The 15,630-nt window shown below is 27.6% G+C and overlaps 2 protein-coding genes and 1 pseudogene across 2 annotated transcripts in view; all 3 read left to right on the top strand.

Annotated features, from left to right (window-relative positions):
• Positions 1-15,630, top strand: part of Tmem63 (transmembrane protein 63) — a 175,155-nt gene that overhangs the window by 61,808 nt on the left and 97,717 nt on the right. The gene's annotated exons all lie outside the window — the stretch shown is intronic.
• On the top strand, positions 4,509-5,563 carry LOC136969737 (leupaxin pseudogene; annotated as a pseudogene).
• On the top strand, positions 6,625-8,907 carry LOC136969643 (uncharacterized). Its single transcript, XM_067263911.1, has 2 exons — positions 6,625-6,836; positions 7,664-8,907. Exons 1-2 carry the CDS (start codon positions 6,726-6,728, stop codon positions 8,237-8,239), a joined length of 687 nt encoding a protein of 228 aa, XP_067120012.1. The 5' UTR covers positions 6,625-6,725; the 3' UTR covers positions 8,240-8,907.

Raw genomic sequence — 15,630 nt, 5'->3', positions numbered from 1 at the left:
TTTAAAAAATAATAATAATAATAATAATAATAATTTTAGCGTTGCTCGTAATGGGGAAAAAGGTATTTATTTTTAGAATAAATAATCGATATGGCTGATATTAAAACATTTATTTGCACGTCAGTTTTTCAAATGATAAATGTGATATATTGTTTATGTTTCTTTCCATTAACTAAAGTACTAAAACATAATTTTAAAAAAATCGATTTTTAAAATATTATATTACAAAGGCTACGGAAGAAGCTTTTTAGTGGAGATTCCAGCGCTGGTTTAAAAGTATTAAATTTAATGTATATGGGTAATAATGGAAAATTGCCTGGGGCCCCCACCAACAGAGGGCCCTAAACCAAACTCTTATAAACTCATTACTATAGTAAGAATATTAAACTGGTCATATCTGAATTGTCAGTGTGGCGCAGCACATAACCCTCCAGAGGTCGAGGAAACCGGGAAATTGCCCTCAAAATTTCCCCAGGAAAAATGTCTGGAGTCAAACCTGTACGAGGGGCCCCCTAATTCAAATTTACCCAGGCCCCAAGAAGCCATAATGCGCCACTGTTTAATTAATGTATTTATTTATTAAGCTGTGAAACAACCCCTACACTTTTTTCCTTTATAGGAAATCTAAATAAATATATAACTTATTTACGAGAATGTATATAATTAGGCCTAAGTTCCATTTCTCCAGTCCCTGTATTATATAAATGACATTATTTCAATTGTTTTTATTATAATAAAATTATTGTCTATTATTATAATACAGAGAATTGTATTAATTATAAATTTCATAATATTTTACAATATAGGTTTTTCATTTAATAATTTAATATTTAATCCAGAAGGTTCGTGTGTGTCTACTCGTTACTAGTTTTGAATGCATTTTATGATATCGTCACAAAAGCTTAAATTAAAGGATAATTTCCTAGATCCAGTTTACCATTATGGCTGTTATTTCTAATTATTTTATGCCAGAAGTTTTGTTTTCGAAATAACTTAATTTTTTTTAGGTTTTTTTTGCCCTCAATACAAAGAACTTTGATCTGTTTATTCTTCGGAAATGTATTCAATATCATATAAATGTATGGGTATTTTATTCATTTATATATAAAAATTGAACGTATTAAATTTAATATAGAATATACAGACAACATACTACATATAAATTTAACATAACTTTCATTTTCTCAGTAAACAAAGGAAAATAATAATAATAATTTAAAACTCAATCAATAATTTTTATGTTCAAATTCATTTTATTAGCTCTTAATCAAATTTCACTGCAAAGTGACTTCTTTTATTTAATTATATTCTTCAAAAGAATCTTTTAATAAACATTAGAAATACAAACAACTCATTTGTTTTTTTTCCTTCCAATGATGATCCAATAAAAAATAAGATAATTATTTTTATTTTCTTTTTAACGACGTCAAATTTGAAATTTAAAATCGAATAAGCAAATAGTTTACTCTTAAAAGTCTTCTTTCTTATGTAAAAATGGTAATGTACGCGCCAATAAGGAACCTTTTATTATTAATTCGAAACTTTCTAATATATGAATCCGTTTACAATTTTTCGATGGTAATATTGCAGTAGGGAATGAAATTTATACACGAGTTTTAAATTTTCCAACTAAATTGTATAAAAAGTATTTTAAATTTGAAAAAAGATGTATTCTTGGCACGCTACTCGCATTATAGTCAACACGATATTTACATTTAAATCTCAAAAACCATGGTGTGAACAGTCTTGCTCATTTAATATTTTAGAGAAAAATAAATTTATTTCGTGGTTCCTAGTAATCCAGTGGTGTACCCAGGGGTGCCAAGGGGTCCGGGTACCCTCCAATGAAAAAGGAAAACAAATAGAAAATTTTCCAAAAATATTTTTCTAATTAAAATTCATTTCGTTATTTATATTCTGTGGTGTCTTCTATTTTTATATTATGAATTAGCAATCACATAAGGTGGGAATTTTATTGAATTCGTATTAAAAATTTTTTTTATCCGTTCAACTCGGCTCCCCTCAAGAGTAAATCCTGGAGTAATCTATATGAAAATGAAATCAACAAAGTTTAATTATCATCTTAATCTATTTGTATATATTAACTACATTTAATTACCTTTCAGATATCACAAAAAAATCAATTAAAGATTGCATCGTATTATTAATAATTTACAAAATTAACCTTTATAATTTTCCATTTATATTTTGTGTAATTTAAATCCTTCCTTCTTTTTATATCAAATGAATATTTTTATTACGTTTTTCATTCCTTTGTAAACTCTAAATGATATGAAAAGTATCTTATAATGTTGATAAAAGTGCATAAATAACTTATATAAGTTGAATATATATATATATATATATATATATATATATGTTTTACATAAATATTTCCTCAAAAGAAATTCGTAATTCACCTAAAAGCATTACATTTTTCTGTTTTAAATTTATTTAAAAATCTTTAGTATTAAATGAAATCAATCTGACATTTGTAAATTCTTATAGGCAAGACAATAACCAATCTAAGATTTATAATTTATAAATCTTGATTATCTTTACAAAAATACATATATATTGTAGAAAATATTAATATATTTAAAATGAATTTATCACAGACAGATGGCATTACTTGCACATTTTCTTACTCTGTGTGACGTCTTTGCGCAACTTTCCAAGGTGACTGTGGAAAAAAATATTTCACATATCAAACTCTAATAACGATGTTTCCGTTTTGTCATTACGTTAACACGTAACGACTTTGACGTCACAATTAAACAAATGATTAATTTCGGATTTGTCACAAGCTTTTCCGACAAAAAGAGCGACTTTATGGTTGATTAATCACGCGTTGCGTATTAAGAAACAGAAAGATTAGTACATATATTTATATAATCGCGTATTATAACGTCAAATACTATTTATAATCAAACATAATGTTTAATGAATCATAGAAAATTCCGGTTAATCATCACAGAACCAAACTTTTATCAAAACTTACAAATATAACTTTCTTAATATAAGGAGGAAGTGAATAACATATCCCGTTTCTAGTACTTCGTTATAATGTTTTTTCCCCCTTCTTTCATTCTATATTTCCATTACGAGCTGCCAAATTTATCTTCTATTTTTGGAAAAGTATAAACGTTTGCTTTATTGGATACTTAATGTTTTACTGTTAACTTAGACAAATGATTAATTACTGCTCTAAAATCTTTAAAAATAATTATAGTAACGTTATAATTACAGAAGGATGATCCTTTCTATATTTATAAAATATTTTCAAAAACAAACAAAATACTTTTGTATGTTACTGACGTCAATTAAAACAAATTATTAAATTTTTCAAATAATTAGGCCTATTATTTTCTAAAATAATAAGGTTTTATGCGAGTTATAATTATAAATATTCATTATTATTAAATTTTAATGATATACAAAATTAAAATAAAAAGGATTTCAATAATGTCATCAGATTTGTTGTGAAATTGTGTGTTTTTTTTTTTTTAAACTTGTTTTCAATTTTAATTAATTGAAAATACTTTATATAAAATAGCATCAATTATTTTAACCCATTTCTAAAATTTTAGATAATAAAATTTTTTTAAAAAGCCATTTTATACATCTATCCTTTGTTTTAATAAAATTTTCAACAGTCATGTCGAGCCTTCAGAATATTTTCCAAGATCACGATAACTCAGTAAAATATTCATATCTTATAGCTTTTTCCTTGAATTATAAACGATATTGACGTCAAATATTATAATAGGCTTTATTACGTTTATATTTTGAAAAAATCGCAAGACAATTTTAAAATATAATAGTCATATCCGATGTAGATTGAGTCAACGGAAAATAACTTTTAATCCCTCAGGGCAGCTAATAGAGATTCTCCACGCTTATCTATGACATATTACGCGATACAGATAAGAGATATACGTAAAAAAAAAAAAAAAAAAAGGTTAAAGTACAGGTAAAAAGAGTTTAACCATCAAGAACAAGCTTTATTTTTACATCGGCCAGAGGTCGTTGAATTCGTATTGGCTATTTTTAATCCTTCGTGGACATTGTATTAAAAATGAGGTCCATCCAACAAACAATAAGGATCAAGGCAAAAATAATTTTTATCGTCCTTAAATTCATGAATATACTTAAATTATAATCAAGGTTTTTAGTATATATTCCCCCCCCTTCAAATTCGAAAGTCACGTTTGTCGATTGTATTAATTGAACACATAGTCTGGTTTGTTACTATAAAAAGAGAACGATTTTCTTTGTACGTCACGGATAAGGTTTCAGTTTTAAATCGTTGGTTTTGGCCTTGTTAAAAACTCGAAAAGCAATTTCTGCCACGTTATTGAAGCTTTTTTAAGCAAATAATTTTTACTTTTAATTAATTAAATTTTATTTTTATAGAAAGAATAAATTCACGTACGTATTGTCAGTTTGATTTTAATGTGTAACCTAATAATAAACGAGGCAACAATATAGAAAACAATTAAAAAAAAAAAAAAAAAAAAAATGATTTATTTTCGAAACATTATATGCATACATTTATATTAATACTTTAAAGAAATTCCGGTTGAATTAAAGAAAAGTTTGTTTATTAAATATTAAATATTCCGAACAAGAAAGCCTAATAATAACAGATAGCTGTTGGTAGGCTGCCATGTCAAAGAGGAAGCAAACAGTTAGACCTATCAAATCTAAAGCTCAGGCGCCAAAAAAAGGAAATCCATCGAAGCTTAAAAAGAAATCCAACACCGACGATAAAAGTGATCCGATTCAATCGATAGAAAAAACTAGTGATTCGTTTACACAGTCCAAATCGAAAGACATGTGCGAAGTTTGTAAGAAACCCGTAACAGGAAAAAGAATTTTAGCATTGGGTAAATCGTATCATCTCGAACATTTTGTTTGTTCTCGTTGTAAAATACAATTAAAATGCCAATATATGGAAAGAGAAGGAAAAATATATTGCGTAAATGATTATCAGAAACTTTTTTCTCCTAAATGTGCCAAATGTAATCAACCTATCCTCGATAAATGCTTCACAGCTGTTGGTAAGACGTGGCATCCCGAACATTTCCAATGCAAGCAATGCGGAGAGGAAATAGGAAATGAAGAATTTCACGAAATAAATGGTGAAGTTTACTGTCAGAGAGATTATTTACATACGTTCGCTAATACCTGCGCCAGGTGTGAACAACCGGTTCAGGAACAATTTCTCACTGCCTTAGGACAAACATGGCACATCGATCACTTTCAATGCGAAATATGCGGAAAAGTTTTAAATAAAGAACCTGGATTTATCGAGAAAGATGGAAAACCTTACTGTAAAACTGATTATATGGAGTTGTTTTTACCAAAATGTCCCAAGTGTAAAAAACCAATAACGGGGAAATTCGTTCTTATCAAAGACGTTCAATGGCACATCGAATGTTTTAACTATAAATAATTTTCAGTTAATTTATTATTCATGTATTTACTTACATAAATATAACTCGAAATCTAAATGTGCAATTTTCAACATATTAATTTCACAAGAATTCATTACGATAGTCGACTTAATAAAATTAATAAAAAAGTTTCTTGGTAAAATTTAATTAAATTTCTAATAAAAACAAATGTCAATTCTGTCGTTTTTAAAAAATATAATTTATTAAAATGTCTCTTATTCTATTTATTACTGTATCAACGTTTAATAATTAAAGAATATTGCTTAAAATGTGTAATTTCTTAAACTAAACCTCCGAAAATTCCCGGATTAAGTTAGAACTGAATATTTCTTATAATCTATGAGATTCTGGAAAGGAATTTTTCACGCTTTTTATCTGACTTTCACATCGGGATATTCCGATCATTGATCATTTCATTTTTCATTACTTGCTCTTCATTTTTCTTTCTAAAATAAGTTGAAAAGGGAGTTGAATTGATCAATAATTTCAGCAATATCTGCCCAGCTGTTAAAAATTAAACACTCATTTTAATCGATTAAAAAAAAAATGATTTAACAAACTCAGATTTACAATGAGTCATTAGGGAATTAACTATTACGTATTTAAAGTTTCGTAGGAAGATTTAACTGTTAATAAACTTTTAAAAATCTCGTGATAATTTTGGCATGAGAGCAGAAACGTTCATTACTGGCGAATAGCCATATTCAAAAATCACTTATTTCTGAATCTAATGCTGTCCGTTTATTCCTTTTGATCACATTAATACAGCCTTTATCATATACTTTTATATATAGCTCTATGCTGACCTTAACATATATCCATTAAAATCTATGACAGTTTTGTATCATCGATATATCGATTATATCTCGTAGTCGTGTTAAACTTCATACAAATGCTAAGCTTATTTATAAAATTAAATTAACGTTATCTTTAAATTCGCGTACGTAAATTAATTCTCTATTTTTTTGAATATATTCTTAACGCACTTTTATATTTTGTTTAGAGTGCGGTTTTTATTTCTCTTTTATCTTTATTCGTCGTGTCTTCCGTTTCTAATTTACGTCGGGATTTGTAACCAGTTCACCTGAGATGAAAAATACGGGTGTCGGTGTTTCGCAACAATGACGTCAATGCTTGATTACGTTCGACATTAAAGCCGCAAAAGTTAAAGAGCGCCACCTGCCTCGGCCTACTTCAGTGTATGTCAAGCTGGGCATTCAGAATGTTCTGACTAGGTGACGTCAGAACAGGGTAGAATATGCATCGATGACATCTCCGCACTTGAAGGAGTCGATAAATTGGCCCGACGGAATACGACGCTGGACCATAAACGTCGAAGATCTAGAAGACCTCAACGAAGTAATTATGCCTTATAGAGTAAGTCAAATATTCAGAAAAATAATTAATTATTTTTAATTTAATATACTTTAAAAAAGGGAAAAAGTTTTTAAAATGTATTTCGATAGATATATTTTTTAAAACCTCGTTCAAATATATATAATTTTTATATATACTTTTATTTTTACAACTTAAAAAAATGTTTTAAAACTACGACTTAAGCATTTTTTCCTTATAATTTCTTCTTCTTAAAATGTATTATATTTTTATTTAAAAAAGAATTCTTTCCGACCAGTTACAAGTTTTTTAAAGTCGAAACGCGAATTTTATCTTAAGTATATTTTAAGGATTAGCCATTTTATAGGTACACAAATTTATTTTTAAGTGTTCCTGGTAATTCTTATTGCTATTAAAAAGGTGCCAAATAGTTGTAACTTAACAGCGGAAAATATGGATAAAAATAACAACATGACAAGATTTGGATTATGATATTGCCAGCTGACTCGCTTGTCCTTCAATATTTGAAGGTTAACGCAACGTTATTGGCACGATCGATGACGTACGACTTCGGATAATTCTTCCGCTGTAGTTAATTATCTGAAGCGATCAATATCACGGAAAAGTGATAAATTAATTCATTAATAAATCCTCACTACAATTTGATCCAGACAGACATTTCATTCATTAGTTTAAAAGCGATTAATACGAGTATAACGGAGTTATTGTATGGTCATTAACCCGTTTACGAGTTCATTCATAAATAGATACTTAGTCATCATAATTGAATTAAGTCAATACCCGAGAATGTAAAAGCTTCTTTATGCATTTAATGACTGAGATTTAATTATGTGAAAACTTTCTTTCAGATCTCCAATAAAAGGCTCAGTTTAGATTTTGATACATCGCCTCTTCGATTACTGGGAAAGCAGTCGGCACTGTCTCCGCGGGTTTCTTCTGCCGTCTTGAAATACAGCAACGATAACCCATTAAATCTTAGACTTCAGAAAGCTAAAATGTATAGAAGTAAAAAAGTACATCCCTCAGACGCCCAAATTTCAAAGAATTCTCTGTACGGTTTGCAATGCGTATGGACTAACGAGGGCCAGCAAGATGATCTCCCAATGCATGTTCTTTGTAATATCACAGAGAAGCAGGATAGCATTATCGCCGAATATGAAGATGTCACCGACAAGTCGAAACCGAAGATTTATCTGCAGGCACGCAGGTGTTCTGAAGGAGAACTTTCAAACTGTATGAGGCGACTGAAATTAAACGGCTGTCCCATTATTGTATGTGACGACACAGACGACGATACCTTTGCAGTCGATACGGCCCAAGACCAATCTTCGGCCACATGTTTGTCGGTACCTCCCATTGATATCGAAAATGAGAAAAAACGCCCACCTCTTCCTAATGAACAAGTAAATATTGTGGTCTGTTAAATCATTACTTGCCACTCAGTGGCCGCTTCAGAGATCTCATATGTTTTCATTTTATGAGAGTGATTCCCACAATATTATCGGATCAATATTCGAATCCCTTTACAATTCTTTCATTCTTTGTAATTAGTTTTTGAAATTTCAATTGACGTGAAAGATTACAAAAATGTCTGGATGAGTTCATGTGTGTTTGTATTATAATTTATTTATTAGGAAACTGTAATGTATATACATATTCTGTAAAATATATATAATTAGACTGTATTTATTCTAAGATTCAGATAATAAATATACAATGAAAATCAGATAATGTATACACACTGATTTACATCTATCTTAATAAACTTCTTTTAAACTAACTTTATAATTATTTAAAATCCAGAAAATTTTAATATTATGTAACTATTTCTCAATAAAATATATATATACATTATATATATAAATAGTATTTCTAAATAATAATTATTAGCTGATGGTTAACTTACATATTTATTGTAAAAGATCTTAAAAATATAACAAGTCAAATTTAATATGTAGTATATTTTTCATTCTTATTAATTTGTTATAATTTTAGAATGTCTTTATAAATTCTGTTATTTAAAATTTTGACAGGATTTAAACTTTATAAAATGTAAAATATCAAATTAAATAAAATACAAAAATAATTCAAAGTAGTATGAATTTTATTGCTGAAGACATGCATACAGGACTTCATTATTTTATAGAAATACATAGAGATCCTACTATCAATTATAGATTACTGTATAAGCATTAATAAATCCAATTATAATTCTTTACTTAAATCATAGATATTTATTATAATGTAGACATCCTATTAAGCTATTCAAATAATAAAAATGATATTGCAATTTAATTTTTTAAATATATTATGTTTAATAATTTATTTCAAAGATTATTATTTATAGAAACATTCAAATTATCTAAAACAAGCATGATTTTATATTTTTAATAAATTAATACACATTTAATTTTCATTTTTTTTTTATATTTAAAAAACTTTATATCCCATTTTGTGGTTTAAAATAACTAATATTTAGAATGTTTGAGAGTTTGAGAATTTTTAAAAAAAATTATAAGTTGAAAAACAGAGAAGAGCATTTCTTACCACTTAGCAAGTGCAATGAGATACATAATAGTAGTGTATGACGTATACAAGGAAAGAGCTCTAATAACTAAACCTGTGGCGTAAGAGGACACATAGTTAAATGGAAATTTGTGTAGAAAAATAATACATTTGGTTAAACCATAATTTAATTAAAATTGACAGAATAGTCCTAGGCCTTTGTTCGATGATCTTGAGAGAATCCAGAAAAAATAGAAGGGAAACCAGGCATAAAAGGAATGCCAAATTTGGAAAAAGTCAAATAATGAGTGCCCAAATGGCAAAAAGTGAATTAGCAAAATCCTCCAAGACGATAACAAGATATTGGAATAATAACCAGAAATTAAGCACAGGAATGAAGAACCAAAACAGGCCTGTGCCAATTCTATTGGCTTTGTAGTGAGTACTTTCTTCGCCAGACCAATGTGACCCATCAGTATCTAGCACCTATCTATGTTATGTTGAGTGTAACATAGGCAAAACGGGAAGAGGAGCATTTAGAGATTGATTTATTGTGTAATTTTCTGTGTGATATTAGATATTGCAGTAATTATGAAGCCTAAAGTTTAAGGCCTGGATAACTGAGTTACCTTTGTAAATAAGAGAACCATCTCCAACACCATCTTTGGATGAAGAACCACACATATAAATGTAATGAAAATACTGATTGTTATAATTCACAATAGAGGCTGCATAGGAATAGGCTGGGTGAGACAGGAGACAAAAATCTCAGTCAACATTTTCATACCTTCCATTGTGTATTCATTCTGTCTACAGATCTTATGTAATTGAGTGATTTCTCTTATTTTGACGTTGAGAGGTATTTTATCAGAAAATAGAAAATTAGATTCATAGAAAAAGTCCAGTAATCTTTAATGATTTTTATGCAGAATTTTGTTAAAATTTTAAAAGAATATGAAAATTTTTTTTTATATTTATCTCACATCCCCAAACAGAGCAGGCATAGGTAAGTAATGGAATGATGGCAACATCATAAATTGTGCCAAATGTTTGAGATTTAAGCCCCCAGCATAGTGTGGCTACCCTATTTAAGAATTATAATCTGAGAATTGAGATAAAAATAAAATATAACTATGGATGTTTACTACTTGTTTCTTTATTTAAAAACGCAAGATTTAATACACTATATATTTATTCATATGCTTTTAATCAACATATTTTTGAAGAAGTTAATGTACAGTACATACATTAGAAATTCAAAAACTTTTTATCATCTCTCTTATTGGCTTTCTCTTTTTTCTAAGTATTTAAATTTTATATATATTAATTCTCATTTTTAAATCTTAGATGTGTTAACTTTTAAAATTAATAACATAATATTTTATTTTAAAACTAACTTTTTCTAGGACAGAAAAGACAAATAAATACAGTACAACTTTCATTTTCAAATGTTTTCGATAATCTTAAACGACCTTCAAGACAGAAAGAAACAAATTCAAAAACAAATTGAAGAAGGTCGTTTAAGACAACCAAAAACATTTGAAAATTAAAATTGTACTGCATTTTAAAGGTTTTAGTAGTAGTGCTGTGGTTTAAGACAAGTCTTGTTTTCAGCAAAGACAAATAACAAAATTGCCGATTTTTATTTTATTTGTCTTGTATTATATTGATTTCTTAAAAAATGAACATATTGATTTTAATTAAATTTTAAAAAACATCTTTAAAAGTACTATAAAAGAAGCTAAATAAAAATATATGCAAAATATAATACTGAAGAGGAAATTTAACATACAAAACCTTGAATCACTATTAATTGTTTCTTAAATAACTGTATAAAAGATCTATCACTTAAAAGGAGGGAAAAATTAAACATAAAAACAAAAATATAGCTGCTAAAAATATATTACTTTATATTTTCATAAACTAGAACAGAAAATAAAAATATAAAAAACATAATAGGATATAAAAATTATTTTGTATTTTTATTTAAATAACCTGTAAAGTGTGAGATTTAACATAAAACTGATGGCTGAAAAATTGTCTGATTTCATTACTATTTAATCGTTTGCATTGTTTTTATTAATTAAAATATCTAGTGATCAATTTTTTCTGATCATATTTAAAATAATATAGAAAACTGTTTAACAGAACAGTACAGTGATGCACAGTATCATCTTCAGACAGATGATTAGAGTGTGAATAAACAAACTGGAAGCATACAGCAGCATGTACTGGTACAAAATGTACAGTAATATCTGCAATGTTCAGATCACTTATAACTTATTGAATTTTATGAAAATACAATAATATCTGGTAATCTAGCATTTTTGATAATCTACCACCACTCTGGTCTCATAGGTACTAAAGCTAGATAAACAAACTTCTATCGTAACTATAAAAAAATAGAAAGATTACTCAATGATTTTCCATCCCTAATTTGCAAAACAGTTATCTACAATAAGTGAATAGAACAAGTTAGAAATTTCAGATACTTTTAAAACAAAATCAGTCCAGATAAACAAAGATATAGAATACAAAAAACAGATATTCAACAAAAATAATGAAATAATTAACCAACATCTGATAAAACATATGAAAAGGAATACAAATACAAAAGTATACAGATTGATGAGTAAACCAATTATCAGTATACCATAGTTCTGAAACATGGTCATTGGAAAGAGCGATAAAGTGTCGAGGCATCAAAGATGAGAGTATTAAGACCAGTAGCATGATATAAAAGATTAAATAGAAAAAGGAATACTGATATATGCCAAGAATTAAAAATAACAAGAATAGTTAATACCTCTAATTACAGAATGAAATGGAAGGAACATATGAAGAAAATGGGCAAAGATAGATGTTCTAAAATTGCTTTATTATATACACCCTAGGGCCATGGTTCTCAATCCGTGGTCCGTGGAACATGAGTGCTCTGTGAAGCCACTTCAAGTGTTCCATGAAAAAATCAAATATACAATAAAAAATTGTTGCAAAGGAAAAATCAATAGAATATATAATAATTTTTGTATGGGAATGTAATCTGCAAATGCCAATGATGTCATATAATAGACCAAGTGCACTCTTGATTTCAAAAAGGTTTGCCACTGTGTAAGTGTTCTGCAGAGAAAAATGTCAACATTTAGTGTTCTCCGACTTCAAAAAAATTAAGAACCACTGCCCTAGGGGACAAGATCCAAAGATAGTTCCAGGAGACAGCAAAGAGATGACATTGAAGAACAGTACAAGTAAAATGCTACCTAAATAATAAAGTTCAGAAAAACAATAACTAACATTATCTACAATTTGAAAGATGTAACTTTCAAACAAACAGAATTTTTGTACATTCTCTGTTAATAAAAAACAATTTATTAGTTTTAGACATTCTAAATATTGGATTCTTTCAGCACACTGAACAATAAAGTTTGTTTTTTAGAAGTAAAAAAATTTTATTAGAAAATTAACACTTAAATACAGGAAATATTTAGACTTGATCTAGATTAAGGATGAATTTTGATTTTAAATAATAGTAAATCCAAGGACAAGATATGAAGACAATGTTTTGATTTCTTCTAATTTGTGAATATTTTTAACATAATTACAGTTAAAACAGTAAAATAGTCCATACCATGATAGCTGAATGATAAGAAAATATCTCTCTCACAGCTTATATAAATATTGAAAACATATTTTAACTTCTAGTGTATATCTTGAAAGGAACTAAAAAATTAACTGATTTAGAGTAAAATTTAAGATTGATTCCAAGGCCTTTATGAACAAAAAACTGTTACAAATAATTTAAAGGTATTTGTGAAATGTAAAGAACATTTTACTACATGTAAACATAGGTTACGCCTCAATGGTAGCTTTTAACAAATAAATTTTAATTTTTCTGACAAAAATCATAACCTGCTTCTAAGCCATATTCTTAAAATTTTTATTCAAATTCAGTTGATCGAAAATTTCATAAAATTCATTCTGGAAAATTACTGCTATTAACAAAACAGAAAATTCAAATTTTGCTATTGCTGGAATATTTGTAGTAAAATCTGCTTCTGATGCTGTGCATTATTTTTCAAGATTTCTGACTTATTAAGTGCAGGACAAAACTAATCCAATGATATATTTATATATTTTTAAACCTGAAATACCCAAGTAACTTAATATTCAGTTTAAAGTAATGGATCATTATCTCCAAATTTCATAAAATCTTTCCTGTAATTTTTCCAAAAATTACTTTCAATTCATTTAAATAAAAATAATTATAATTTGCTTACATCAATATCATATCAAAATACATTTTAAAAAAACCAAGAAAATCTTTTAATAAGGAAAAATAGCATATTTTGAAAAATATACCCCAGAGAAATTTATATAATTCAATAAATGAAATGGATAACTTTTACAAAGAAATTTCTAACATTCTATGTATTTTTTCTAGCTAACAAAATTAAAGTTAGATTGAATTCAATGGAATAAATGTGGCTTTCTTGAAAATTGTGCCGTATAACTTTTTTATTGAATGGTTGTGGGAAAAAACAAAATACAACTATAAGATCTTTCCTAATATAATTACTGAGATAATCATGTATATTAATATATATATATATATATATATATATATATTTATTTATTTTTTTAAATCATTCAATAAAAAAGTTATATGGCACAATGTTCAAGAAGCCACATTTATTCCATTGAATTCAATCTAACTTTAATTTTGTTAGCTAGAAAAAATACATAGAATGTTAGAAATTTCTTTGTAAAAGTTATTCATTTCATTTATTGAATTTTATAAATTTCTCTGGAGGAGTATATATATATATATATATATACAGGGTTCCTACTCAAATTTTTGTTTTGTTTTAAATTCCATGACTCCCAGACTTCCCCTGACCAACTTTGTACAAATTCCCCGATCCTATCAACCCTTACAGTACAGCACATTGACAAAATAAAACAGCATATGACTTACTATGCAAATATGCTATTGCATCTTCAACTTTTTAATTAGTCATTTTTTTCAAATTAACATTTCTACTATTCAGCACTATGCACTGTGCAAAAATTTTCAGTGTTTTCAGATGATGCTTTTAATGATGTCAAATAAAGAAAGCAGTTAAGCATCTCAGAATGGATAGATTTGTGAGAGAAGGCAATGCAACATTTGGAAATCTTGCAGGGAAGATGCCTCCCAGGAAGACTTTCTAGAGGAAACTGACTATTTAGGTGTTAGGTTTGTGAAGAAAACCTGAAAAACTTTATGTGGCCAGCCCATGGTGAGATGCAAACCTGCAACCAACTACCAGTGTTTTATCCACTAAGACATTGATGAGGATAAGCAAATAAGAAAGCCAGTATTAATTACCATGACCCAGACCCAACTTATGTTATTTTAAAATTTCAAGTAATTTCAAAAAATTATAATGTTTTAATGATTTTAATGAAGTTATTTAAATTGTAAATATATGTAATTTTTCTACTATATACTACTATATAGTAATAACTTTAGTTAAAATAATTTAACTTAAATAATGTAAAGGAGTGTTTTAGAAGTTAGACAAATTGACCATGGTGGGAAAATAATTTCAATAATATGAAAATTTTCCATTTTACAATATTTTTTGGTGTTCTTTACTTGAAGTTCATCCTTAACTGAAATTTTTGAGCCTTATAAAAATTCATTCTGAGGTCATAGTCATGGTACTTTTGGATGTCAAAAAGTCCATCAATTACTATCTGTGCTAAAAATAAAAATAATAATTTATGGCACTGAATTCAATTTTATTTCTATTAATCAACATATTGCATCAAATTTATAATTGTATATGCTATCCTATGATGATGAAAAATGTGCTTAAATTAATCTTTTAATGCAAAATATTTATATTAACTTATCAGTTTAGTGTTGCATGGCAAATTGTGTGGTAGGCCTACTTACTTATATATATGATTTAATTTGAATTTTCGAAACTATGCAATAATAATTATTACTTGGTTCATAAATTATTGTTTTATTTTGTGTGCAATAATTTTTGGGAAAATTTTGGGACCTGAAAATATTCTGCATGCCTTTTCATAAATTGCATTGTACCACATTACTTCTTGCTGCCTGCAGAACAGCTACACTTGGTCTACCTTATTTTGAGCAAAAACAAAAACAAAAACAGAACAAGGCAGCCAAGGAGGCAAATTCCCTGACTTTCCACGACCTTTTTGGAATATTAATGAAAATCCCCGACTTTCCAGGTGGATAGGAACCCTGTAAAAAACATATACATACATACATGTATTTCAATTGTTTATAATA

The sequence above is a fragment of the Centruroides vittatus genome, unplaced genomic scaffold, assembly GCF_030686945.1.
Source record: "Centruroides vittatus isolate TY-2023 unplaced genomic scaffold, ASM3068694v2 contig_18, whole genome shotgun sequence".
NCBI classification, from domain to species: Eukaryota; Metazoa; Arthropoda; class Arachnida; order Scorpiones; family Buthidae; genus Centruroides; species Centruroides vittatus.
This window is presented reverse-complemented; position numbering and strand designations above follow the sequence as displayed.

Excerpts from the sequence above, each read along its gene's own strand:
- LOC136969643 (XM_067263911.1), top strand. The coding sequence starts at position 6,726 with ATGACATCTCCGCACTTGAAGGAGTCGATAAATTGGCCCGACGGAATA. Across the intron at positions 6,837-7,663 it reads AAGTAATTATGCCTTATAGA|ATCTCCAATAAAAGGCTCAG; the intron begins GTAAGTCAAATA and ends ACTTTCTTTCAG.